At 37.5% G+C, this 26721-nt stretch overlaps 1 protein-coding gene and 1 long non-coding RNA gene across 5 annotated transcripts in view; both read right to left on the reverse strand.

Annotated features, from left to right (window-relative positions):
- The window catches only part of ADK (adenosine kinase), a 270500-nt gene that overhangs the window by 19888 nt on the left and 223891 nt on the right, over positions 1-26721 (reverse strand). For all 4 annotated transcript variants that reach the window (XM_068198543.1, XM_068198542.1, XM_068198541.1 and 1 more), the window contains one exon: positions 20539-20653. In XM_068198543.1, coding sequence (XP_068054644.1) covers positions 20539-20653 — 115 coding nt within the window. The remainder of the gene's footprint in view (positions 1-20538; positions 20654-26721) is intronic.
- LOC137478521 (uncharacterized) lies at positions 1488-5210 on the reverse strand. The gene is made up of 2 exons (XR_011001621.1): positions 3589-5210; positions 1488-2676 (listed from the first exon to the last, which is right to left on the reverse strand). It is a non-coding gene; the product is annotated as an uncharacterized lncRNA (long non-coding RNA).

The raw sequence follows: 26721 nt of genomic DNA on the forward strand, positions 1-26721 counted from the left end.
CTCTACTCTGTCAAGAAAGCTATTTAGAAACGTGCTTCAATGCTGTGTTGTGCTCCTAAGATAAGTCTTCAAGAGCAATGTTTTTTAGTAATTTTAACAGCATTCATTTGAATTGGAAATCATGAAAGAGAGGTCTTACATTAAACTCTGCCAGACAAGCAGAGTGTATTCATCCATTTCACAAGAAGGTATATTGATTTGCTCTAGATAATACTAAAACAATGAACAATGTGCTAAGTCTGTTGAAGGCACATTGTAATAAATTAACCTGCTCCTTCCCAAGTGTGCATGGGCACACACAGATGTTCCATGTTAAATGCACAGCAGACAATTGCATATGCATACAAATGTCTGTGTTTGGGCACAGAAGAGTGAATAATGCACACTGTATTTTGAAAGCTGTAAATGGGGTATGACATCAAATAAGATTCTATTCAAGCAAACTAGCACAAATGAAAGTTCTCATCATCATCTTTTTCCTTTCTTTTCCTCTGTCTTAACTCTCTTCCTCAGCTCCCTCTAGTATGTGCAGGTAAATATTGCACTAGGAACTCCTATTCTGTTCTTTCTGTAGTAGATATAATTGTAAGTAACTGAATTAGTCTAAAACCCCAAATACATTAGGAAAGTCTTCTGGTGTACATTTTTTTTTCTGGTCACAGTTTTCCATGTCTACCTGGGTAATACATTTTCTTTCTGCAACTTCCAATAAATTTTCAAGTAGAGCAATAATCTCATATTTTGAAATACTGAAGTTTAAGAAGGAGCCAGCATGGCTTTGGAGCACATACTGAATTACAAAATATTACCATCTGCACATATCCTATAGGCAAATTATCTTTCTTTAACCTTAGGAGAACTTCTAGTATAGTAGAGTTAACTACTACTAAGCTGACAATAATATATACTTGAAGATCAACAAAAGAATACCGAGGTTTGGGGTTTATTTTCCTTTCCTTTACAATAAATGAAGTAAGTTAGAATTAAAGCTGCCATTAAACTACATTGCTATGTCTGTGTAATAGCACCAAAAGAGCTAATTTCTCTTACTGATCTGTGTTTTGCAGCAACTAAACACAAGGTGAATCATAATGAAGCAGAAATCTCTATTCTGAGTATCCTTTTTTTTTCTGGTGAATTTAATATTGCTTTAACTTCATTTTTGATCCATTATCTTATAAAACTCCCAAATCCATCATAGCAAACATTGAGACACCTTGGCTAAGTGCACCAGTCATCAGTGGCCTTGCTTTTCAAAGTCAGTTCTGATTTCATTCATCATTCTGAGAGCTTATGAAATAAAGAATAATTACATAAGTGTTTTGAAGTTCAAGTGTTTCTGCTCTGGGCATAAAATCTAGTGTTCTATTTTTATGTAAAAAATATCTTTAATGATACAACATATTCCACTTGGATATAGTTTCCTGGAAGCCCAGAATTGTGAGTGCAAATTGCAACAAGGTGTCTATAATTAGGGAAATTTTAGAAAATAAGCATTCATGAAATCTAAAATTGTGGGGCTTTGATTCAACTTTCAGTGACTTTATGTTTGTCAGGAACTGAACTCTTTCAAAATGACACAGAAATAATCAAACCCAGACATTAATGTGACTTCATAGGCTGAAGACAAGGTAAGTTCACAGGTAAGTCAGAAGGATACAGCTCATTGGTAAATTTAGTCATTGTAATCTCTCACATTACATATCTAAAGAGGTGAAATCTCTATTTATTTTCCTAGGCAAAAATACATGCTAGCATACCCAGTTTAACATATTGCTGTAGGTAAAACAGTTTGGAGAGATAATTGGACAGCAATAGTAACTGAAAAAACCCAGCTCCTTCCATTCTAATAGTCTTAAGCTGCCAAGTGAATACAAGCCTATTTCACAATGTTAGCAGAAACAATCGAACTCTGATGATAGGTGCAAATACTACAGGTCTGTCTCTAAACCAAATTAGAATCACAGACTACATGTCTACTCTTAGTACAGTAATAAACACCAGCAAGCAATCGTTACATCCAATTAGGCTGAGTACTTTCCTTAACTGGGTCATTTACCAGTCTCTCTTGCTCTTAAAAGTAGATTAAATGTGTAAACTTACATTTAATTACCTGTAACAGAACTCTTATGGGCAACATGTTGGAGTGTCCTTAATTTTGTTTTAAAATAAAATGAAAGGAAGAAGGTAGACCTAAAATATATACAAAAAAGGTCCAGCTATTTCCTCAAATAATCTTTTGATCCATGGGTTGGTAGTGGTAGTACAGATGCTTACAAGATGGAGCTCCTTTTGTGAGGTTTAACTTGTAAAATAAAGGAACAACTGTGAAACAGAATTCTGTACCGTCTCCTCCCCACCTCCACCCTCTCTAACTTTCTTTAGATCAGGGGCCAAAAAAAAAAAAAAAAAAAAAAGAGATAAAAAGAAAAGAGACAGGAAGAACTTAACAGAACATAGAAACCTGAACTCAAAACCTATAAATGTCTCTGGGCAGCTGTAAGGTAAGATGTAATGAGAAAAGTATTTGAAACCAGGCCGTATTGCTTAGGATGATTTTTAGCTCTCACCTGTCTCCAGAAGGTAAACCCCAAAAGGCTACAGGCTCTAAGTCTCTGTATCTTCTTCAGCACATCAATACATCTTCAAAAACCCTCAGTACAGCAATACTTTCTCCTGTTTTGTTCGACAGTAAAATAATGCTGTTGCTGTCCTTCACACAATGACACCACACTTGATAATGTACATCACAGAGATACTGCAGCTCCCCCACCCTATCAACACAGCACTGGCCAAAGCCACGAGGCAACGCGGGGCAGGGCACTGAGCCCCAGCTAGGAATCCTTCACACTTGCAGTGATGATGTGCTCCAAAGCCGGCACAGCTGATGCAGCCTGTCCCTTCTAAACAAGCAGAACGAGACCCCGCATTTGCAGGCTGGACTTCCAGCAGCCAGTTGTGGACGGCCACCCGGGCGCTCCTGGCACTTTCTGGGTGCGTGTTGAGCTGGCCTTGTTTTGCACATCAACACTTCCTCCCTCCCTGTGCACTGCGGGCCCGGTGCTGCAGCTATGCAGGGCTTGCCAGAAAAGGAAGAAATCTCTTTGTGCCATTCCATGGAGTTACAGCACAACAAGCAAGATTCAAGTCAGCCACAAGCTTTGGGAACTTTCCATCTAGTATTTTAATAGTACACAACAACTGATGCTGTATTCTAATGAATTCTATATGTACCCAAGAAATCTTTATAACTACTAATGTAGAAGTTGCTTATTCTTTATTGCTATAATAAACAAATGACCCTAAACAAGTTACACAGAAGTTGTCATTTATAATGCTCTAGTAGGTCTGTGGTATGATACAAGTAATACAAATATTAATTGATTTCCATAATAAAAACCCCAATTAATGGGTCTCTTTAGCAGTGGATCTAAAATTCTCTTTGCAGTTTGCTAAGCAAAAGTGTTGATCAGGATGCAAAGTGCTGTCCCTCAGAGACAGCTAGTTCATTTTCAATAGAAACAGAAAAAGAATATGATGCCAAAGACTTCTAATCTCCTGTGGTTCTAGTCATAGTCCCATAGATACCCGTAGGGGAAATGACAGTGTGCAGACCCCATTTTCCTCTGTCCTAGGAGGTAAATGAGACTTGTCTTCCCCTTATAGCTCTCCTCAGATATACAAAGTGTACCATTATCTGGTCAAGAGCTTTTTGATTCAGAAGTCATATTTGTAGCCTCTCACTGAAGTGTGATTCATAGGATTAGAGTTAATAGGGGAAAGAAGGTTCATCTGAATCAACTTGTACACTCATATATGTCAACCATTAGCAATGATGTAAAATTAAACTCTATTTTTGCACACAGCATGTATCCTCTGAACCTACAACCGATTCTGTCTGCAATCTTGTTAATTCAACACCGCTCCTTTGAAATAACTCATGATTTATATCAGCACAAGATTGGACTCAGAACTCTGTATATAGTTACAACTATTGTAAGAAATGTAATAGCATTGACTAATGGCTCATGAACATCTTCTACAGGCAAAATTTGTTTTGTTTACTTTAACGAAGGTGTGGGGCACACTTAAATGTCATTATTTTCTATACCATCACTGCCAGTGCCAAGAGTTGAATTTCTACTTTATTTCTCATATTAAATAATTTTTAGCACAAGTAAACAGAACACTTTGCTTAAAAGATGGAGAAGCAAGAGGTCAACAGAAAATACTAGTTCTGCTTCAGTTTGTTGCTAATAAAACATTTTTTAAGATACATATATGTGCATATATATATGGAAAACCGCCCTAAAGAACAAGCTGCAGAATTTTTCTGGCATGTGTCACAATGTTTAAGGTTTAGAATGGCAATGAACTCTGTTGGAAAAGCCTTACGAGCACACAAGAGTATTGCCATTTGCCCGCCAGGCACTGATTTCAGAGGCAGCTGAAACTGCGCCCACTGAACTGCCAGGACTGCACTGCTCTGGCTCGGCATGGCTGCTGGAGACATAAGGAAGTGCTCAGAGCTCCAGCCTCTCCTCTGACTTCTGTCCCCTGTCCAGCCTCACACGGGGCTTGAGGACTCAGGAAAGGCAAGGGGTGTGAAGTCACAGGCACCAAAATCAAGAAAAGGTTCTGTGCTGCTACAACACAATGACTGTCTGGAAGTGCTATGAAGAGCTCAGATCAAAGTCAGTCCTGAAAACAGGAGACATGGATTACAATAAACAAAGCCCATAAATTGTACAATCCTGAGCAAAGGGTGACAAAACCACATCTGGCCTTGGGTATTAACAAATGTAAGTATCTCTCTCTGCACTGTAAATCCTACATGCATTGCTTTGGGCACTGTACATCTTACTTGATCCTGTAAAAATGTAAAAAAGCAAGCCGCGCTCCACCATTATTTTTTGAGCTGTGTGTAGGAATTAGAAATACAAACATACCTATTTCTATCTGTAAATAGGTAGCCAAGACCTGTGAACACACACAGATGATGAGAGCTGGAATGTCAATGTCCAGTGCAAGGAATACATCACAAAGGTGTGGCTGGGTTACAGGGACACGTTTTGCTCACACACACTCCTCAGCCTTCTGAAAAGTGGCTATGAGGACTGTGCAAAAATGAAACATCTCTCAGCTCAGAAACCAGACCATGTGTGCATTCACTGACCAACTCACCAACAGGAAACATGTATGCTTGTACTTCACTTTGTGGTATTCTACAGATGTATTTTAAACCACTGCACAGCTAGGCCACCAAAACACTGTCCTATGGGAGAATCTTCTGACAAGTATCAACCTATAAATCATGTCAATGCAATTCCTACTCCAAAGCTTATCAGGACATTGGCTAAAAACAAAACCAGACCAAAAAAAAAAAAAAAGAGAGAAAAAAACCACATTATAATTTGATTTTGAGTAGGACAAAAACTGTATTCTGCCTCACATTTTTCATACATTAAGCATATTGCCCTAGCGGGGTAAACACACCTGTCAAAACTTGCAAGCTTTCTTAGCTATACCTCAGTTTCAGAGTGGTGAACACAGAAATCACATCATTTAAATAAATGCCATGTTACATGACAGCTTTTTTTATGCTACACGATAATCTGAGAAGCATGGGTTGTCAGTGGAGGCAGAAATGGGCCCAAGGCACTTCCATTTCACTTGAGCATCAGTAAGACTGAAAAGAGAAGGAGTGAGCATTAGGTCACTACAGAGCAGCTCTGAAGGAGATTTTTCTTCTGGGAGAATTTATATTTAGCTTCATAAATAAAATCAGTCCATTGGAATGAGAGAGACAGCCTTCCCTAGATAGATTACTAAAAATAAGTTAATGTATATATCTGCTTCTCCTTGAAAAAAAAATTGTTCCTAGCTGAACATTGATGAGGTAGCTATACCACAGAAATTCTACAGCACTGCTGTTAAAAATTCAAATTACATGTAGAAATTTCAATTTTTCACCCTTTTATCTCAGAGCTCAGCTCCAGAATTTTACAATTTTTTTCTTCTCATTCTGTATTTGTAAGCTCCACGTTTCCTTTAATTAAGATCTCCCAAGACTACTTGTTCATTTTTGAAGAATAAAACATGCTTACTAAATCAATTTTATCAGACTTTAGCAGGTTATAAATCTACTTAGAAGATATCACTGCAGTGGAGGCCAAAATTTGTTGTAATGTCAATGAGAAAATATCCTACTCTTAAAATGCCACTTGAAACAGAGAAATTCTGCTGTTTCTAATGGAATTCTTTAAGGGTTGTACCAGTCTAAGATAAAAATCTGGCCCAAACTAAAGGAGCTTATTTTCCCCTATATTAGTTGCAGATAATTTTTTAGATAATTAAATAACCCAAACTATGATCTCTGTAGGATCAAGTTGTTGGTTTAAAAGTATTACCTAACCACTGACATAAGCTGGATGGTAAATCTATGACCTTTTAAAAATAATGCCATGCACATTTTGATGTAAATTATGCACCCCTGAATTTTTACAATTATTGACTTCACAGTGGATTAAATTCATTTCCACACAGTTACTGTAATATCAGCTTTGACAAAGAGTTTCTGGCAAGAGCTCTTGGATCATATGTTTGTGTATGAAGGCCTTTAAAGCATTGCAGTCCCATATGTGCACCCATAAAGGTAACCCAACAGGCTTTACAGGCCATGCACTGTTATTTAATGTAAACCCCAGTGCTTTAAAGTCAGGTTGCTTGACAAAATCAAAATAAGTAACCTAACAGAAAAATCAAAATTGTCCAGCCTCTCTCTCTGCAGAACATTGTCAGACTCCTATCACTGCCTGTCACTCTTCATTACTTTTCCTTAAAGTATTATTTCTGTAGTATTAATTTGCTGAATAATTTAAATTTAAGTGATTCCAAAATAATACCCAAAATGACACACATATCTTTTTAGAAGCAATAAAACATTTTAAGATTAATCAAACTTCAGTTGGTGCATACAGGTGAGTTCAACTCATGATCTCTGTAATATGTATTATTCTTGCATTGTCAAGATGACCCCCAAGATATGTTTTAGAAGTAAAAAAATCTTGCTCTGAAGAGTTTCCAATCTGAAAAGCAAAGTTGGTTAGCAAGTAAATAGATGTGTATAAGCAAAATATGGACACTCTGCTGATACAATTAAGTTATAAAAATTTTGAAGAAAGGCAAGAAGCAGATACTGCTTTAAAAACTGCAGAGATATGCAGGAAAAAAATTCTGGTTAGCCTACAGAGTGAGATCATTTGAACTGAAACTCAAAAATATGTGGAAAAAAAAAAGGAAAATACTTGTTATTTATTCCTTTAAGAAGCATTTCAATAGAAAACATATACTTAATGGCTATTTAGACAGTTTCAATGTTTTTTTTTTTGCCATATTTTCCTAGAGGAAATAAAACCAGATTTAAAAATGAAAGATGTTAACATTTTTTAAGAAAAACTTTCCTTTTTCTGTGGTAACAAAATTAATGCCTGTAACTCACAGCGTGCCGAATTCATCCTTTTACCAAGCTTCTACCTATCTTGGTCTAATCACTTTTCCTCTTTGCCCACATCCTTCAGCATCACCTGTTGATTCTTGTTGATTAAAGCAATGACTGAGGTGTCCACTGCTGACCAGGAGGCTAATTGTAGCCAGTGATCCTAGCACAATTTGGAGTTTTACACTAACACAAACTTAGAAGGCTTCATTCTTCTTCCACATAAATACAAATCTGATCTGCTCGCTGCTACTCAGTGGCAACAGTCGGGAGCAGACGGTGCCAGCAAGGAACAAAGTTGCTTGAAAGCAGACTAATGTTTGGAGCAGGATTTTCTGCTCAATGCACTTGCCAAACTCAGCTTTTGAGCCTGTATTGATTTATGCATCCAGTCTCTTATTTCCTTCCTGCTTTAATTCTTAAATACCTGTGCATTTGCACATTCAGGATAAAACAGGAGGAGTGGTGCTCTCCTCCTGTAGCTCTGAGCTTTCTGAGCAGGGCTCTGGTTCCCAGGGAGTCCAGCAGTGCCCCCTCCATGGAGAGGGGGCTGTCCCTCCCCACCAGTGTATCTGACTCCAGCAAAGGGTGTGCTTCAAGCCCATCCTAGTCCTAGAGTTTGCCTTGGCCTTAGAGAGCCAAACCTCCTTTCTCTTTTTTATCAACTTCTAACATACTTTAATGTTTGTATACATTTCCCTCAGCTATTTGAGATCACAGCTTCACATACTCTCATCTTCTAAAGCAGTGCAGTGTCTCCTCCAGAAGCCAACACACAACACATAGCCAGTACAGACATCTAATATGCTTTACTTCATCCTTCCAAACATCTGTTTTGACTGCACACACACAAGACCATTTTATGTTTTCTGTATGTTACTTTTCACAACAAAACAACTGTGCCTTGATTTCTGAAATGCTCAAGCTATCTAGACAAGCAGGAAATCAAAAACAATTCTTAGGTTCTTTTATAATATTTGGTTTTAGGCAAGTATAAAAATGTCAGTGCAAAAGGCAGATACTTATATTTCATGATGTGCCAGAAATTAAAAGAAAATTGCATTTTTAGCATTCTACTAACTAAAGTGTTTTATTGCTCACAAAAGGATTTTCATATTTTTGTAGCAATTTACAGCAGACAATAGGTATTGTAATCTAATCCACTGCAATTGTGTAATTTTTGACCAAATTGCTGTTGATAAATAATGCAAGTATTAAGTTATTAAATTTTTTACAATTAGGTGACTAAGAAAGCTGTTTATTGCCTTCCGTTATACCCTCTGTTAATAAGATCGTTGTTGCAGATGTTCATGTGTGCTGCATTGATGTTTAATGGTGCATGATGCTCTAGGTGGTTCCCATAACCTTGCTTTGTCTACTATGAGCTGACTCAATTGATATGATAATAGAGAAAAGAGGTCTGAAACAAGCTGGGCTGTACTGGCACAATTTGCATAACCTTTAAATTTGCCATCACTTGATAGCCAACTGCTCCTAAAAATTCTTATTCAGTTGTCAGCGACGACATTGTACTGTACAAACAGCATTCTGCAATTGGACAGGTGCGGAGGGAAGAGAGGGCATGCACAGTTTACTGCACTGCTATATTCTACCAAGAAATGTAATTATTATCAAATTTATAAAGCCAACAATTTGGAGTACAGTTCTGCAGTTCCATTTTTGATCAATTGCTATTAGACACAACGCATGGCCTGGCATCTTTTCAGGTTCATAGTACAGTATCACAGTGTCACATTACAAGGGACATAAATATTTGGTTCCATAGATTCCTCTCTGATTTAGCTTTAACTACTAATCACTGGGGCAGGCAGAAGCATCAGGATGGATTAGGAGGGCAGTGGGGGGCACAGGGTAGTGAACTAAAGCAAACAAAATCAGTGTATGCAGCCTCCCAAACTTTAAATCTGCTGTCAGACTACTCTGTGCATTCTTTTTGAACAAACAGTAGTGTTATATCACTGAGTAGGTATAGCCAAACATAACAATATAAAACCAGTCCATATTTGCCCTATTCCCTAAATCTGCTGTCTGTATATACTCTATGCCAGATCTGCTTACTTTACCGTCTTTATTATTCATAACAAAGAAAACAGTTATGGTGAAAATAAGACAGAGTCTACTTTCATTCACATGGGATCAACTACTTAACTACAGAAACATTATTTTTGGCATCCAAAGGTTTATATCTTAACTGCCACTTCACAGTCTATAATATGCTCAGGTGTGTCAAAGCCAGATCATTGGTATCAGACTGACATGCACAGCCTATGTTTCACATATGGCATTTAAATAATTTCCCTCTGCATTATCTCTAAAACCTACTGTGGAAACCACTGAGCCAAACTGATCATAAAATCTCACAATATTACTTTTAGACAAGTAACCATTTCAAAGCACTCCAATTAGCCTCCCACATGCCCTCAAAGTTCATTCTAGACATTTTGTCATCTTACATGAAATAAATTCCAAGTCCCCAAAGTCAGGCAAAGCAGGACCCATTCAAATCCCCTTTGTCTGCTTTTCCCACTATCGAGGATCTCTGCTCTGTCCCTCCTGGAGCTAAGAATTTGTCTTCCATTCAGCCATCTACTTCCCACAACTTTCATTGTCTGAAATTGGATGCTACAGCAGAGAAGCTTCTAATCAAAGGGTCAGTTCCTGCAGTTAATTTTCATCCAGGGACACCATACATACCCACATTTTACTCTCCTTCCATTCTGTGCAATTATTCTATAGAGACTATTTGAGCAGGTGAAGATTAGAGGCTTGAAAACATAAGTTCCATCATTTATGGCAAAAGCATGACACAGATAGCTACAATTTAAACTTTTCTACAATGTTCATTCAACTGTAATCACAAGATGGGAAATAAAATCTCTAAATTAAAGATGATGGGCTACCAGAGTCTGTAGGGCACCTTCTGAGTACAGACTCTCCTGTTCAAACTCCTCTGTGATGACTTGTTATGAAGTGAACTGCTGCCTAGTAAAAAACAGGCTAACACTGCCAAAATAATGGAAAAAATATCTCCCACAGAAGATAATCTGCCTAGGTGCCAGTGGTCAAAGGGTGCAGTTCTTTGTGCCCCTCACTTCTACCACACAAAGACCTCCAGGTAAAATGTGCTATCAAATCTTTCAGCTCACATGAAGTTTGCTTTTTCTATAACCTCTAGGTAAACTACAAAAATTGAATCACAGATTCCAGACAAGGTACAACACACAAAAGGACACATGAATCAGTATAATCCATTAATATTCATGAATGTTTTAAGTTCTCGATGACCATAATCAATAGCCAATGAAGCTAATGAGATCTTTCCATTGATTTCAAAAGACACAGGGTTGAGCCTCAGAGACAGCAACATCACATTCTCTCAAGCACTCCAGCTGATAACATGCACTTTGATAATTTGCCTCTTACATCTCAGAATTTCAGGAATAAACAAGAGATGCTATCTTATTTGAAACTGGTTTTGTGGAATGAGCAATATACCATTATAAAGGTCCATATGGAGCATTTAGTATCTTTAACTGAAGAGCAGTCAAGGCCACAGTAGTTACCCATGTTGCTAATGCCAGTATGAGATCCACAAATAAGATCTGTTATTTATTTAAGGAAACACAAAAAAGGCCTGAATGTGTCATCCTCCCAAAAGGCTGAGATTTTGTTTTGCTTTAACTTTCGTCGTGGAAAGCAGTGATTCTAACTCTTATGTCTTCTACCATATGTAAGCCCATCCAATATATTTAAACATTGATAAGTAGAGTTTTTAGTTCAAACTGGCCTTGACCTTGGGCAGTGTGACATTATCTGAAAACCATTAATGGTCTGAAACTAAAGGAAAAGCTCATTAATAAAAGCAAAACCATATAAAGGTACAAAGGCAAAACAAAAAAACCAACAATGCCAAAACAACAAAAAAGGAAGTTTTATTAAAACTATTGATCCTGACCTAGGGCACTACAGACATTGATCTTCCCACATCTCCACAGGAAAAAAACAACTTAAGCCAACAAATTATTGATCTATTATGAAACCTGCTGAACAAGCCATACATTTAATTTCTTACAATGAAACAAATAATCACACCAAATTAGGATACTGAGAAAATCTATTTCTCAAAAATTATTAGTAAAAAAATACTATTGGATTAATTTCATAAAATAGACATGATTCAAGCCTAACATGTTGGGAGGTGAGAAGTGTATGCACTGTAAACCTTTAAAGCACAGGTTTCAGATTTCAACTCATTAAAGCACATGTTTTTAAGGAGAAATGGCATGTGTCCAATACTGAATATTGCAGGAACATCAAATGACTGCACAGAAAAGGACAATGGTGAACTTTAAACTTAAAGCATAAATTTAATTAAAAGTGTCTAGGATTTTTATTTTCTATAAAACAGAATACTACAGATTTGGATTTTCTTCAGTTTTTTCAAAAACTCAGAAAGATATATTTAGACTGACATAACATTGTAGATGTAGGAACAGTTGCCGAAAAACTGAAAGTCACCAGAATTCCCTGTTTGGTGTACAGGGAGATGGGTGGGTAGGTAGGTGTCATTTTCAGGGATAACCTTGACAAAGTTGCATTAGTTACATGTGAAAGCACAATTGAAATTTGGAAGGCTGTTCCACTTCCAGTGCTTCCCAATTACTGATTCTGTTGTGTCACCATCCTCTTAGATGAGTTCTGTAATAAAATTGGTGGTTTTCAGCATATGGGATAATAGAGTTTGTTTCCCTTCTGTGGTTCTGTCCCTGTATTCTTTGCTCTTTGCTTTGCAGACATAATTCTACAGCATTATCAGCCAATGCTGAAGCTACTTCTATTCCAACTTTGGAACCAGAGTCTTTGTTGCTAGAAGGAAATTCAAAACAAAACACCATGTTTAATGCCTCATTCCCCCCCAAAAACACTGCAGTTTAGAGGTACTTTCTTTCCAGAAAGAGAATGCTTGTTTGGGATTTAATGGCCCTTGAATCAGTATGTTACTGTAAATTTGTTCAATTTTGCTCTCCAGAGTCAAGCAAGAAAGGCCTGAAGTGATTTAAGGGCTTGCCTTACCAAAACCTTCCTGCTTAAGTCCAGCTTCAATGCTAACTGTGTTTACCCGCTCTGGGGCAGCATCTCCTGCCTATCTATACCATTTCTGAGGGAGCAGTATAGCAGGCACCATCTTCTTGTGAGATATTTAAATTAATTTGGGATAGTAAAAACAAAAGTCAAGTGTGAAGAATGGCAAAAGTGTCCAAGATTAAAGGGCTATAGAATTCTTTGTCAATCAATGTAAAAAAGGTGCCCATTTAAAAAATGATCTAGCTTTAAATACACAATGATGGGCTCTAAAGCACAAATTACTACACCATAAAGAAATTTTGAAGTTATAATAATGAAAATGTCAGATAATGAAAATGTCTATGAAAATGTCAGATCAATCATAAGTGGCAGCCAGAAAAGCAAGTAAACTGTTAGGAACTATTAAGAGAGGAATACAGAACAAAGAAAAAAAACCAAAATTAAGCCACTTTGTAAATTCCTCAGGACTTGCAAGTTGAAGATTCTGGTCCCCCCATCACAAAGACTAAGCAGACCTGCAAAAAGATGCAGTGAAGGGTGGCTCAGGGTGTCAGAATTATGGTTCAAACACAGAAAAAGTAAACAGAATACAAAAAGAGTCTGGAAAAAGACTAGTGCAGGGGAGGTAAGCAAGAGTTCTTCAAAATTAAAAGTAAAAAGACCTTGTACATGAAATTATTATGGACTGACCAAGCAATACAAGCAGATGGAGGCAGACAGGAACACTCGTAAGTGTCTGAATCCAAACAAATAGGGGGTGTATTTCTTTACATGACACAGTCTCTGTGACACTCCTTATCACAAGACATGTATAATATAATCCCATTCTGGCCTATTCAGCACAAAGACAACATCTCTAGTTCACAAATCCCCAAGCAACATTTTGCTGGAGTGTAACATGGAACTATTACTCCAGATTTGCTCTGGTTTAACCCTCTTTCCCAAGTTCCCACTGCTGTACACTTGCAAACATCACATTAGAGACAGATCTTTGATCTGCTTCAGTCTTGCTTATATTCTTTCATTCTGTATTGCCACTCTAATATCATATAATTTCTACTACCTAAGCAGTGGATTTATCTATTCACAGTTATTTCTCCAAGAATCCTTTTTAGAATTACAGTATAAAAACTGAATTCCTAGCTCTGTGTATCTGTATCTGAGAAACAAGTGCAGAAATTCTTCCTTGAAAGAATAAATACAGCCTAGTTCTGAGGAATGGAGCAGGGGCCCATATTTATTGTCATTTAACGAACATGCATTTTTCCACAGCCTAAAGGGGCAATTTTTCTTCAGAATTGTAGAATGTAAACTCATTGTAGCACCTGAAAATGCAGCTAGGTTTGATACTCCTAACTACTAGTGATTATACATGAATAAGGGATTTCCCATCTTCACTCTCAATTTCTGGGCTAATTTGGTGTATTGACACAGCAGACTAGAGAAGACATCCTTTTCTTAAATCAGTATGAAATTACTGAAACACACACATGTGCCTATTTACATATGTGCATACACATTCTTTGAGGTGCAACAGTTGGCACACTTTTAAGTCCAGTCAAGATACCTGTATCCAGTAATTCAGGTTTTAATAACGTGTTTCGCCTGTCTAATAAAATGCTCAGTCTTCCACTCCCACGTAGCATAAAAGCATGAATGGTCTCAGTTATAAAAAGGTATTACCAGGCTTGCTATTCATTAATCCCTACCAACAAATGCTAATTATTAATTTAGATTTTGTGGTTTCATAAGACACAAAAAACCTGATTACTTTGGGCTTTCTGGCTCACTTGTTAAGCCATTAGGGGACTAAAATGTCCTTTTTTTTTTTTTTCTAAATCCACTTTTGTTTTTGAAATTATCCTTTCTACTTGTGAATATAAATGGATAGGGAAGAGAGAAAGTGTGTAATTGTGTGAAAAAGAGAGCTCGTGGTAATTAAACTCAGCTACTGTTTCCCTGGGTCCAAGGTACTACTCTGGTTTGTATAAATGCATAGGAAGCCTAGCTGATTAAAAAAAAAGGGCTAGTCAAGATTTTCCTGTCTGGAAGGCCCAGCATGAAAGCTGTAAGCAAGGAAAAAAATAACATCTTTTCATGTTTCTTAGAGAAGAACACATTATACTCAGGAACTTACAGAAGAGGAGCTGCAAACAGACCCACCATAAAATGTCAGCAGTGTTAACAGCATTAAATACTTCTGTGTCATATAGATACTTCTATGTTATATAGATGGGTTTACTGGGGACATGTTGGTCTGTGATTGCTGCACAACCTGACAAAGAAAACCTACTGACCTCTGTTTAGAGTGAGCTATGTGCTTGAACAACAGCCCTCTTTATTCCCCTCAAAAAGCATACCCCATCATGCTATTATGATCTAAGAATAGATCTTAAAATCTCTCACTCCATATCCAGAATTAAAGGAAGGGTTTGAAAAAATCTCCTAAAATACTTAAGATCTAACATATACTTATAAAGTAAAAGGATTTTCAAAATTCACAAAACATATTATCATTTGTCTTTATTTTAATTAAGATCAGGTTTTAGTTCTATCAAACATAGAAACTTTAAATTTATGAGCATATCTGCGTATATTACCCCAAGAACAGCTGTACTGGGTGCAACCAAGACCCATACAGCTCAGTCTTCTGTTTCAGATAACACGTGGAGGCAAATGCCTACTATTTCTTCAACAGGAAGAGCTTTGTAGGCAGGTTCCAAAATTTGGTAGCATTGCAATTTTATTGTGACATATTAACTTGGCTACACTGCACTGACTTTAATTTATGGACTAGATCAAACAACAATGATAACACATAAAATCTACAAAACTGTGTCTGCATGCACTATGGGGCAGGTGCTAATGAAGCTTTAAGACAAACCTCTCTCTTTTTACACATTTGCCCGGCCTGCTAATAGATCTCCTGAAATATCTCAAGCAATATGTCCCAAAAAAATGAAGATTTAAGTGGTTGGTAAGCCCAACCTGAGCTGGCTTTAATGCTTGTATCCTTAGAAAAATCCATTTTTACTGGCATAGTCTAGCAAATGAGGCTATTACAAACATGCCCTTAAATAGAGGTGGTCCTGCAAACATCAGAGGGAAAAAAGAATGGAAAATTCTATGTTCACCCCTGAACATGCCAGATTTCATCATTCATAACTTGAAAAATGCTGAAGTGATTTTCTTTAAATTTGGATTATTTTTCTTTTCTCTATTAAAGCTATAAAACAAGCTAAGTTTAAAGTTTGTAGCTTCAGCTGGTCTTGAATTATGCAAATATTTCAATATAAAAGCGTTTTCCATTGCTGAACTGATTTTGCTCAGACTTTCTGAAGATTTCCCTTTGAGCCAAGATCAGTCATAAAATGTATCTGACTAAAAGTAATTTGTTTAAAACTGTTATGTGCAACTCTGACAAACATATATGGCACACATATAGGTAGGACATATATGTTCCTGCCAGAGCTTGTGATTTTTGGTGCATTTCTTAAAAGCTTCAGCTGCTGAAATCAGGAGACTGCACATGTTCATTAACTTCCCCTGCTCCCTCTGCTTACATATTTCTTGTGGTTACAGCAGAAAGTCTTGAAAAGTGAAAAGCATCCTGTAAGCTTAGTCAAACCTCAAAACTCAGTCAAATCTGGAATCTCAGGCCTGCTAAGAGGGATATCATGGAAGAAGGCTGTGGTAGTTGGATCAGTCTTGATAGCCAAGTAATTCCCAGGACAGCTGAGGAGCATCCACACAAGAAATTAACCCAATACTGTTCCTCAAATAAACTTTTTTTGAGCAAGTCCATAGATCCCATTTTCAGCTACCAGTCCCATCCCCTAAGCATAATCCTCTGTGCTGAAAGTTTTTGTCACGGGTGTCTCTCACAGGCTGTTTTTTCCAAAAGAGTTTTATCAAAAATTCAGTCATGCTGGGGATCAATGATAGAGAAAATTACAATCTTCCTGTCCTGACCTTCCTTCCTTAAGGTGACTGAGAATGTCCAGCACCTCCAAATTTTTCAGTAAAAAGATAAAATTCAACATCACCAAAAAGTGCACTTCTGTCTGCCCAGAGGTGTTGCAGACATTCCCAGCCCTGGAAATGTTCAAGGTCAGGCTGGACAGGGCTTTGAGCAACTTGTTCCAGTTGAAGATGTCCTTTCCCATTGAGGGAGGCAGGACTAGGTGACCTTTAAAGGTTTCTTCCAACCCAAACCATTCTACAATTCGATGACACAGAGAGGAAAACCTCACACCACAATCATCTCCTTGTGCTCAGTGGAGTCATATTAGAAGGTGACAGTTAATTAAGTCAACACTTCATCTGCCACAGCTCCTGTATGCCAATCCTAAACACTCCTTCCCTTCCCTCTAAAACACACTGATCACACTCAGATTAAATTTGAGCTTTCCTCTTCCTTGCAATGACAGAGAACAGGAAGAAGTAGAGAGAAAAGGGGCCTTGGGGCTGGAGTACTGTGATGGAGCAGATATGAACAGACAGCAGAAAGACCCAATGCACTCCAGGATAAGGACAGAGAAATTTTTCCTCTGAAAACACAAATAATTCCGACAACCAAAGGAAGTGGGCTGACAAATGGGAATGGCTTAGATTGAGACTGCTGATGCAGTTTTTGCTTCTTACTGTTTCACTGATCTGCTCCAGCTGCATCGACCTCTAAGCTGTCTGTCAGTCCATACCTGACTTCCTACAGCTTGCGGTCTGTTTGAGGTAAGCCACCAGTATATTTGGTTGACATTAGAACAGTGTTGTATAAATTGCAGCAATTCCTAAGATGATTAAAAATCTTTGAAGTGTGGCTAGGCCAGATTTTTAGAGGAAGATGTTTTCTCAGCTGTCTCAGTCTGAGCCCTCTCTCTCATATGCAAGAACTATATTCTCCAATCTGTTTGGTCAATCTTTTCTTTTGGTAATAAGCTGTGCCCTCCTGCCCTATGCCCTGCTCCTAAAATACCTGTTGATACTTCCATTCTCTGGAATGCCCAGGAATCAAGAACTGTTGCCACAGTCCTCTCCACATGTAATGACCAGCTGTATCTGGACTTCTTCATAACACACACATACCTCTTCTGTACCCTAGAAAGTCCATGTCAAATTTTCAGCTTGTATCATTCTGTGCCCCTTCATGAATGGCCTGGCAATCTGCAAGAACCCCTTTTATCCATCTTATTTCCTCTCCTTCCAGCCAGAACTGTATCAAAGTATATCCCCTCATTATTTCCATAACCTGATCCTCATTTGACCTACACAAAACTCTTCAAAGAGGTGCAGCCTGCTCTTGCAACACAACCCACGGCTGCCTTGGCTTGGAACATCCCTAAGAGAGCCTTTGACAGAGCAAACAGAGCTCTGTCACAGATGTCCTCCCAGCCTCCGTGCTGCCTGCCTCATTTTGCCATGCATGGGGGCAGGGGGAAAGGGGAGGAGGATGATGGGGGTGGCCATCTGGCTGTGACTCTTCACAGAGCACAGCCTAATCCAAGCTAGACATAGCTGGCCCTCCTGGTTGCCAGGGCACTGCAGACTCATATCCAGCTTGCCATTGGCCAGGACCTTCAGGTCCCTTTCCACAGGACTCCTCTCCAGCCTCTCCTTCCCCAGTCTGTACACACAGCCAGGGTTGCCCCATCCCAGGTGTAGAATCCAGCACTTGCCCTTGTAAACTTCATACAGCTGGTGATTGCCCATTTCTCTAATCTGTCAAGGTCTCCCTGCAATCTGTCGAGGTCTCTGCATAAATATGTTGTTCAACAGAACAAACATATTGTTCTTATTATTGTTAACCTGGACCAAATATAAAGCAGAAGGTATGAACAAGCATACCCAAATCCATACCTGACTTTGCAAATACTATTTTAATCTAGGCACAAGCTCTTTGAGACTTTACTGTTCCCTCAGAAAGGCAAGACAAACAAGTGCACGCAGCCTGCTTTTACAAAAACTGTTCTCCCGTGCATTAGAAAAAAGATAATAATTTTATACTGGTAACTCCTAAATGTAGTAATTCTTTTAAAGATAATTTAGAATCTCTTATACATTCCACTGCAGGTTTTAAGTGTAGATCTAGTTAGCTCTGAAAAAAGTGTATTAGCAGCACTCTGCCATTCTGTGGTATCATCATATGCTAAACTAACGGACACATTTTCCTTCTTTCATTATTATTTTAATGTGAGGAGGTGGGAAAAAGATGGTCCACACCAAAGGAAAAGGGGGAAAACAATAACAAATTGGTATCTCTTTTGAGAATTGCCCCACAGGCCAAACATTTTTATGTTCTTAATCATTATTAAATGACTCAACATGACACACAGAGCCTGGCGAATGATTGCATCCTGACACAAGAACGAATTACAAATGAAATGAAAGATCAAGCTGTATTAGAGGACTGCCTCTGGGAAATGAAAATCTTTAATTCTCTTTTATTATTGACATTTATTTGGCTGCCATGAATAACAACATAGCAAAGAGATTCAGCTATGCTTGTGCACTGAATAGCTTATCCCACGGCTCAAAACTGCCTTAACATTTATCATGTTTGCTTTTGTAGCTGACACCACTGCATACAGTCTCTATGCATCTCACATTTATCATGCATATAAAGTGCATTCTCTAATTTAAGTTCATTTCATAGTGAACAAACAGCTAAGATTAGCAAGTGTCAGTCCTCAAATAAGCTCCCGGTTGTAAAAATACCAAAGAAGGGATTAATGGATTTGTTAACAACTCCAGTTTGAAGAATAAAAAAAGTACTCAGTGAAAATTAAATAAGAGCACAGGAGGGTTACACATAAGATTTAGGTTTACTACATTATTACTAGCTCATGTATAAAAACATTTTTATGCTGCTATTTTTCAGTCAAGTGTACAATACTCAAGTGGAATGCCTCCACATGGGCCATTCACATCAGGCAGTAACTTTCTGAAGGAACACTTCCATCATCATCAGTGCAATACACATACCCAGCTCTCAGTGACTGGTATCTATTCCCTTCAAACAGTTTGTAGCTAATAAAAATGGGGAAGCAGCAAACTGTTGAAGAAATAATTCAAACTGCTGCTAGGAATGATCTTTATAGCAGTGACATACCTGCTTAGTGCCTAGCCCTGAAGCCAATTCTGATTTTGAGGCAAATATTGTATGAGTAAGCACCAGTCCCCCAGGTGCAAAGCTTCCTCTACTTCAGTCGATTTCCAGAGGAATTCAACCCAGCCTAATAACTCACCTTGTGAAGGAATGAGCTACTAAAATGGCTCGCCACAGCACATGTTTTTAATAGCTTTATTTAGTCTAGAAGCATAGGTGGACAGAATTAAAGAGACTGTCAAAAGGTAGGCAGTCATGTTTATAATGCTTAAATCTGTGCGTCGTACATCATCAATTTAGGCAGCAGAAACTGCTTGTATCCCTGCTGGAACACCTTTTTCCCACATACTCTTTTGAGAATTGAAGAGCAGACGGCTGAGAAAAGCTAAAGTGAGACTTTCTGCTCGAAGCAAAAAAAGCCTGGAAATTCACTTAGTACTGAATTTCACTTCCTCCTCTTTGCAAATGTTTAAATATACTACACTGTTGCACAGCTGTTCTCAGCAGGCACAGTGTATTCTTGTTTGCAGCAAAGATGGCTACACAGATAAAATCTCAAGTCATAAAAATTTGAGTCAAACCAACTGCATCAATATTTTAAATCTATGTTATAAAAATGTTCAGAACTAAATTCTCAGGCATTCTTGTGAAACAAAAGCTTCTTAAATTCAGACTCTTGAAACAATTAAAAGCATAAAAGATGAGAAACACGGTGCAGCATCAAAAGGCAAATGCTCTTGACTACCATTTGAAAATTGCAAAACCACAACTTGTAATTGATTAGCTGGAATATTTACTGTGAGCAACAAGGGAGATGTGAAACACATACCTGTAGCCAACACAGTGTCATCTTTGCCTTGGGTGAAGACTACGATTCGCTGCCTTTTGGTGTTCACCTTCGGCAGGGCTTGTGTCTTCCGGGCTATCTCTTTAATGTCTTCAGTCTATTAAGAGCGAGAAAGAAAATTCTCGTTACAGCATACTGAAGTGGGAACTTTATTAGCAGATCAAAGATTTATTTTCTTACAGCTAGGTATAAAATAGACTTTACTGTCAGTAGAGGAAGATTTTTAAAAGGAGGAACACTTCATTCTCCTAAGGGTTTATGTAGTACTATGAGACCATTGTTTTTAATCTTGATAATGATAGTTCAGCTATTCCAACACTGCAAAACCGCAAAGCTAACAAAGGAATTACAGAGCATTTCTTAATGAGCAATTAGTGGGTTTTTTTGCTGCTGACTGGATTCTAACCATACCTATCATAAAATTAAAAATAAAATTGGTAAGAGAGTACTTTGGATAAACTCCAAGCCTGGTTTTCATCCAATTTAGCCAGGTTTTATATTATTGTAACACCTCTGACTTCAGCATGCTTACAAATACTTTCTCTAACTTCCCTACAGTAACTGATCCCATCAAGCAAACTGTGCACTGTACCCCTGAGAGAGTGTGCAGCCCAGCTCCCACCACTGAGATGCAGGGAAGCAAAGAGCAAAAGGTATATTCAGTGGGGCACAGAACATAACCAATTTTCTGAAGGAAGTCTCACCTGCAAAAGTTTCAGATATCTTTGCTTTAAAAGGATGTTGTACTTCACTGTGCATGTAGCTAGGAATAGAGAACCTGGCAGACTGAACCAAATCTCTCATTCATCCAGTGTCTTACACATCAACAAGTTTGGAATATTAAAATTAATGCAGTAAACTCCAACAACACCACTTGTCATTAGAATATTGTAATTTCTATTCTCACCATTGCCCTATGATCTGAAACAAAAGGGTTTCAATTTCTAATTTACTTGGTTTTCAAGCTAATCTGTAATAGGTATTTCTGTTATTTGTATTAACATCAAACCCTTTCATAATGCTATATAGGAAACTTTTGTTCTCAGATTTCTAGCTCAAGTCAGTAAGTTCTACAAATTAACTTTGGTGTAATCTATTTCTTGCCATAATTGAAAAATATAGTTTTTTTATTTTTCAAACATTAGGAAAGGAGAATGTATGACTGTAATTATTCTCTGTGCTATTTACTGTATCCCTCTTTGTTCACATCTGTGTTAAATATCACTGTGTTTTTTCCCAGTTTCTTCTTCGTACAAGGAACTGTAGTGAAACATAGTAATGGCCTAGCCTTGAATATATGAAAACATAATAATACTTTCTGCATTGCTTTGTGCACTGTTTGTTATGAATCCCAACTCACTTCTTAACACTATTACAGACAGAGACTATGCTCAGGCTAATATATTTACCAGCACCCCTTTATGTGAAAATACTTACCTTTTCTGCCACAGTTTCAGCCTCTCTCTAATTTCTTCCCTAACTTTGGGTAGTCAGTGAACCCATTGATTTATATACGTTTGGCAAACATGAAAACAGTTTCCCTTTATTTATTGGTCTCTTCGCCTCTTTTAAAAATTCTCTCAGACTTTTCATTTCCATATATGATACTCTCACTTGTGTTATTTCTTCCTTCCTCCTGCATAGACAGCTAATAAAGCTTTTATAAGGCAATGTCTGCTACTAGAGAAGAGAAGAACTGAAGACAGTAACAGGGGCCATCTTACGACTAATTCTCAGAAAGTAAGGAGTCTCCTAAAGATGCCAGAGGAAAAAATTGAAACTGTTGCTCTCCTGTTTTGAAATGTTTTTTTAAGAGGTTTTTGAACAGCAGGTATCAGCTGGTGGCACAAGCTCTTGAATATGGGATGGATGAATGGAGAATGCAGCCCTCAGCTTGGTAATACGTAGGCTTGCCAAAGCCTTGCCATAGGAAGGTTAACCTCAATTCTCAACTACTTCAGGCCTTGGTAATTAAGAGATTCACAAACTTGAAATTGCAATAAAGCATCATGAAGATCAAAGGAAACAGGGGAGAGGTGTTTAGTTTTTGCTAAGTAGGAAGTGGCTACTAGTGACTTTATTAGGCACATTTTCAGTGGTGTAAAGCAGGCACAGAAATGAAAGAGCTTGAATATATTTGTACAATGTATTTGCGGGCATGATGAATTTTAAAAGGAAAATGATGAAGTTATAATAGGAGAAAATGGCATGATCAAGAGACAATTTCTTCAGCTTAGTGAAGAATAAAGATTAACTTGGATGAAGAAAAGAGGACTCTGATGAAAGAGATTAGTGAAAAGAGATGGTAAGGTTGAAATAATGTGGACAGGGAAGAAAAGTAAAAAGCACATATGTTTTCAGGAAGAATGAAATATATAATAAGCATGTAACAGTAGAAGGAAAGTATTTAGGGTGAAAAGGTAATTTTTTTAAAAAAGCAGAAATTTCAAGACAGAGAGATTTGGACACTTCTGATTGTCCAGAATTTAAAAATAACTGAATAGTGTGTTCTGTGAAAATTAACTTGGCCATTTTTAGTCAGTTACTTCCCATACTAATTTTTTTCAAAGAGAATAAGATATAGCTCCAATGTGAGTGTTGAGGAGGTTTTAACTTTTGCACAGTTCCTTTTTGAAGCTAAAACTGTGACATTTTAGAATATGTGAATATTTACAGCTGAAGACTGCAGAGGTACTAATGCCTCTTACTTCATTGTCAGGCAAACATCATCAAATGTTGCCAACTCTGATTTCTGTTCTGAATAAATAGCCAAAATGCATAATATTTGTTTTGCAGTGATTTTTACCTGCCCCTTTACTGAGTCTTCCTTACACGTCCTGTGCCTATGGACATGGCTGAATGATAAGACTGTACAGGTTGTGGTCCTAAAGCCTCTATACACTCCCTGAATTCACAGGGTGCTCCCACAAACACATTTACATACTTGAATCTGATTTAACAAAGCTGACATGCAAATCTCACTGAAGCATGATATGCCTGTTGATGCTGCACCTGAAACACCTTGCAGGTGGCATTCACTGCAGCAGTAAGTGGGATACGTGCACGGGAAGGAAGCATACCAGATATCCCAGGATCACACAAACTGCATCCAGTCAGAACCACCATCAAACCATGTCTTCTGATTTCTGCCTCTGAACAGACACCCAAGAGCTGGGACTGCCACAGCCCTGACCTAAACAGGGATAAATCCTTCCAAAACAGTGCACTTGTGCAGTGTACCTCATTAACTTAAAGACCTAAAGCTGGTCCAGGGGATCAAAACTCTCTCTAATATGGTTCCCCAATGAATATGGACTTAGAGGAGACCTCTAACAAGAAAAGTTATTTTGCATGGGAGCTGCTACTAACCCTTAGATACTTACTGTCCCGGTCATTTCAATTTAGTTCCTGGGCTGACAGACAGAACTGAACCCTAAATTTTATGTTTAAAGTAGTATTTTGTTTTCCTCATTTCTACATAGAAGAAAAAGGAAGTTGCCTTTTTGTAAAAGCAAAACCTCATTAAAAAAACCTCATTTGTTATTTGAAAATTATTAGTAATGTTATTAAAATATACAGTGTATACATACATATATATATATATATATGTGTGTATATATATATATATATATAGTTTTAAAATGCCATAGAACATGATATTCCTAAAAAAAACCAAAAAAAACAAAAAAAAAAAACAACCCCACAGTGATGCTCAGGAAAAGACAACATCAGAAATAATGTCCTATTTTTGATTATTACAGGTAAGTGTTGGTCAGGGGATAAACTGAAGGAAATAATGGTCTTCAAACACAGTGACTGATTTTACAAAAATACTTTGTATTTCAGCAAAGTACAATGGAACACTAACTGTGGGAATGGTGCAGCATAAAAATTAAAATTCCTTTGAATGGAATTTCCCTTACAAAGAAAAAAACAGATTTGTGTCATGGAGGTGTTGTCTTTCACCTATAACAAGATTTCATTTCTTCAGAAAAGGTGCCTATTTTACTGAAGTTCTCTTAATTGTAACTTCTCTCTTTTTTTTCAAAAACTGTTTCAGATACATTGAACTCATTCCATGTGTAAACGATGAACTTAGTATACAAAGCTGTTGGAATTACTGTGAGGCAGAACAAAAAAACCATAAACAAACAAACAAACAACTAAACAAAAGAAGCTAGTCACCAATTGATTTTCTATGCTAAAAGATTTCTGATTAAAAAATAAAAGCCTTTCCAGGTGTCAATTCAAATGCAGCCACCAGTAACTTTTAATCACTTCTATGAAAAACATCCTCTTGATTTTTGCCCTGGTCAATCAAGTCCTTTCCTTTAATTTGCCATGCTTTACCAGTTTTCTATTCTCAATATAAAAATCAAGCTTTTGAGAGTTGCTGGGAATTTTTCTTGGTTTTAATTGAAAGGCTAACTGAAGCTCTTCAAGTTTTTTATAAGATGCTTTATTATCAGAGTGATTTTGGGGTTTTTTTTGCCTCCACAGCACAATAGGAAAACAAAACTGTGGACATTATCAAGTTTTACTCATCTCTGTCAGCAAACTTGAGGTGTGAGTCGTTGCCAAGCAAGGGAGTAATAAGAGATAAGATCATAATCATTGTGCACTTTACTGATATGCTGTAATCAAATGTGGCAGATTTAGGATGTTCAGGAGGAACTGTGCTAAAATCTCTAAGCATGCACTAATGGGAAGGTTAATATGATGGTAGTTAGCAGACACCAGTAAAAGCAGTTTGTCACTAGAGCTGAATTTAAACCAGGCACATTCGAAGTCTTTAGCTCAAGGGGGCAATAAAAATATAGAATGGGTAGACTTAATACACTGCTTCCTTTCTTTTTATTGTCTAGCTACCAGAGGGTACCAATAATTTCTTATGCTTCATATTTTGGAGGCATCTGTGAAATTCATTCATTAGCATAAACTCAAAGTGTATTTTTATGCCTAACAATACAGATTATACAAATGAAAATTGACAGTGATAAAAAGTCTTGATTTCTACAAAGCAGCCACGTGAATTTGGGAAACATAAAATGAAATGGGACAGCCCACAGTTTTAATAGCTAAAACAGTGATGGCATTGATGTACCTGCTGGTGTATGGTTCTAAAGAAATCTAAATTGTAGAACAAAAGCTGTCAGTCTTTCCCTCTTTTTTTATGTGCAACCAATCACACCCAGAAGTGGAACACTCTGTAAGCGATGTGGTTTGAATTGCGCGGCTTCTATTATTTATGCAAAATGGGTGCTGAGCAGTCAGACTCCTTTCTATTCTTTTACACTGCAAACAAATCAATTAAGGTGGGTCTTATTCCAGTGAAAAAAACAACATGTAAAAGGATTTATGTGTGTTCGGTTCTGCAATTTAGATTTCAGTAAGATCACTTACTATCTGCAAAATTAGCACAAGCCTTGTCACATTAATTATAGTATTTCAAAACTGCCTGTTTGAATTGGTTAGAGACCAATAGCTGATGGTTCTCCAGATTAAGCTAGCTGAATGTAGCCAATGGGAGGTACTAGTCAAATACATATGTTGAGAAGATGAAATCAAAAGCTCTGAAAATCACTGTAAAATCAACAGTATTTACTTCAAGAAAGTAGAGGATCAGACATTTTTAGAGCTCAGACAGAAAACACCAACTCGAATATGTTTTGAACCAATTTCCACACTAACTTTTCTAAAAAGCAGCTGTTTGTAGAAGCATGGTTTACATTAATCAGTACCTAACAATTTTATATACAACCTTTCTAAAATTCATTTGCATAATGATAATCCGCATATGGCAGGGTTTAAGTTATTTAAGCGGTGTTATATTTCACTATTTAGTGTTGCTTCACCACTGCTTTAGCAGTGAATCCTTCTGGAGTGTAATGCAGCTAATGAGGTAGCTTTTTAACTGAACAAACTGACAGGTCCCATATCTGCAGAGGCAGCTTGAAACCGTGCCCAACCTCTCGGCTTCCCAAGAGGCTTTTCAAAATTCAATAAATAACATCTGTAGGCGATGTTGGGTGCAGACCTAGCAGAGTGCGTCATAACACTGAGCTGGCAGAACAAAGAAACCATGACGACTGCCAAGTTTCCATGGCAACCGCTGCGAGGCTTGGAGAGTATAATAGCACATCAATCATTGTCCAAAAGAACTTC

The sequence above is a fragment of the Anomalospiza imberbis genome, chromosome 8, assembly GCF_031753505.1.
Source record: "Anomalospiza imberbis isolate Cuckoo-Finch-1a 21T00152 chromosome 8, ASM3175350v1, whole genome shotgun sequence".
Classification (NCBI taxonomy): domain Eukaryota; kingdom Metazoa; phylum Chordata; class Aves; order Passeriformes; family Viduidae; genus Anomalospiza; species Anomalospiza imberbis.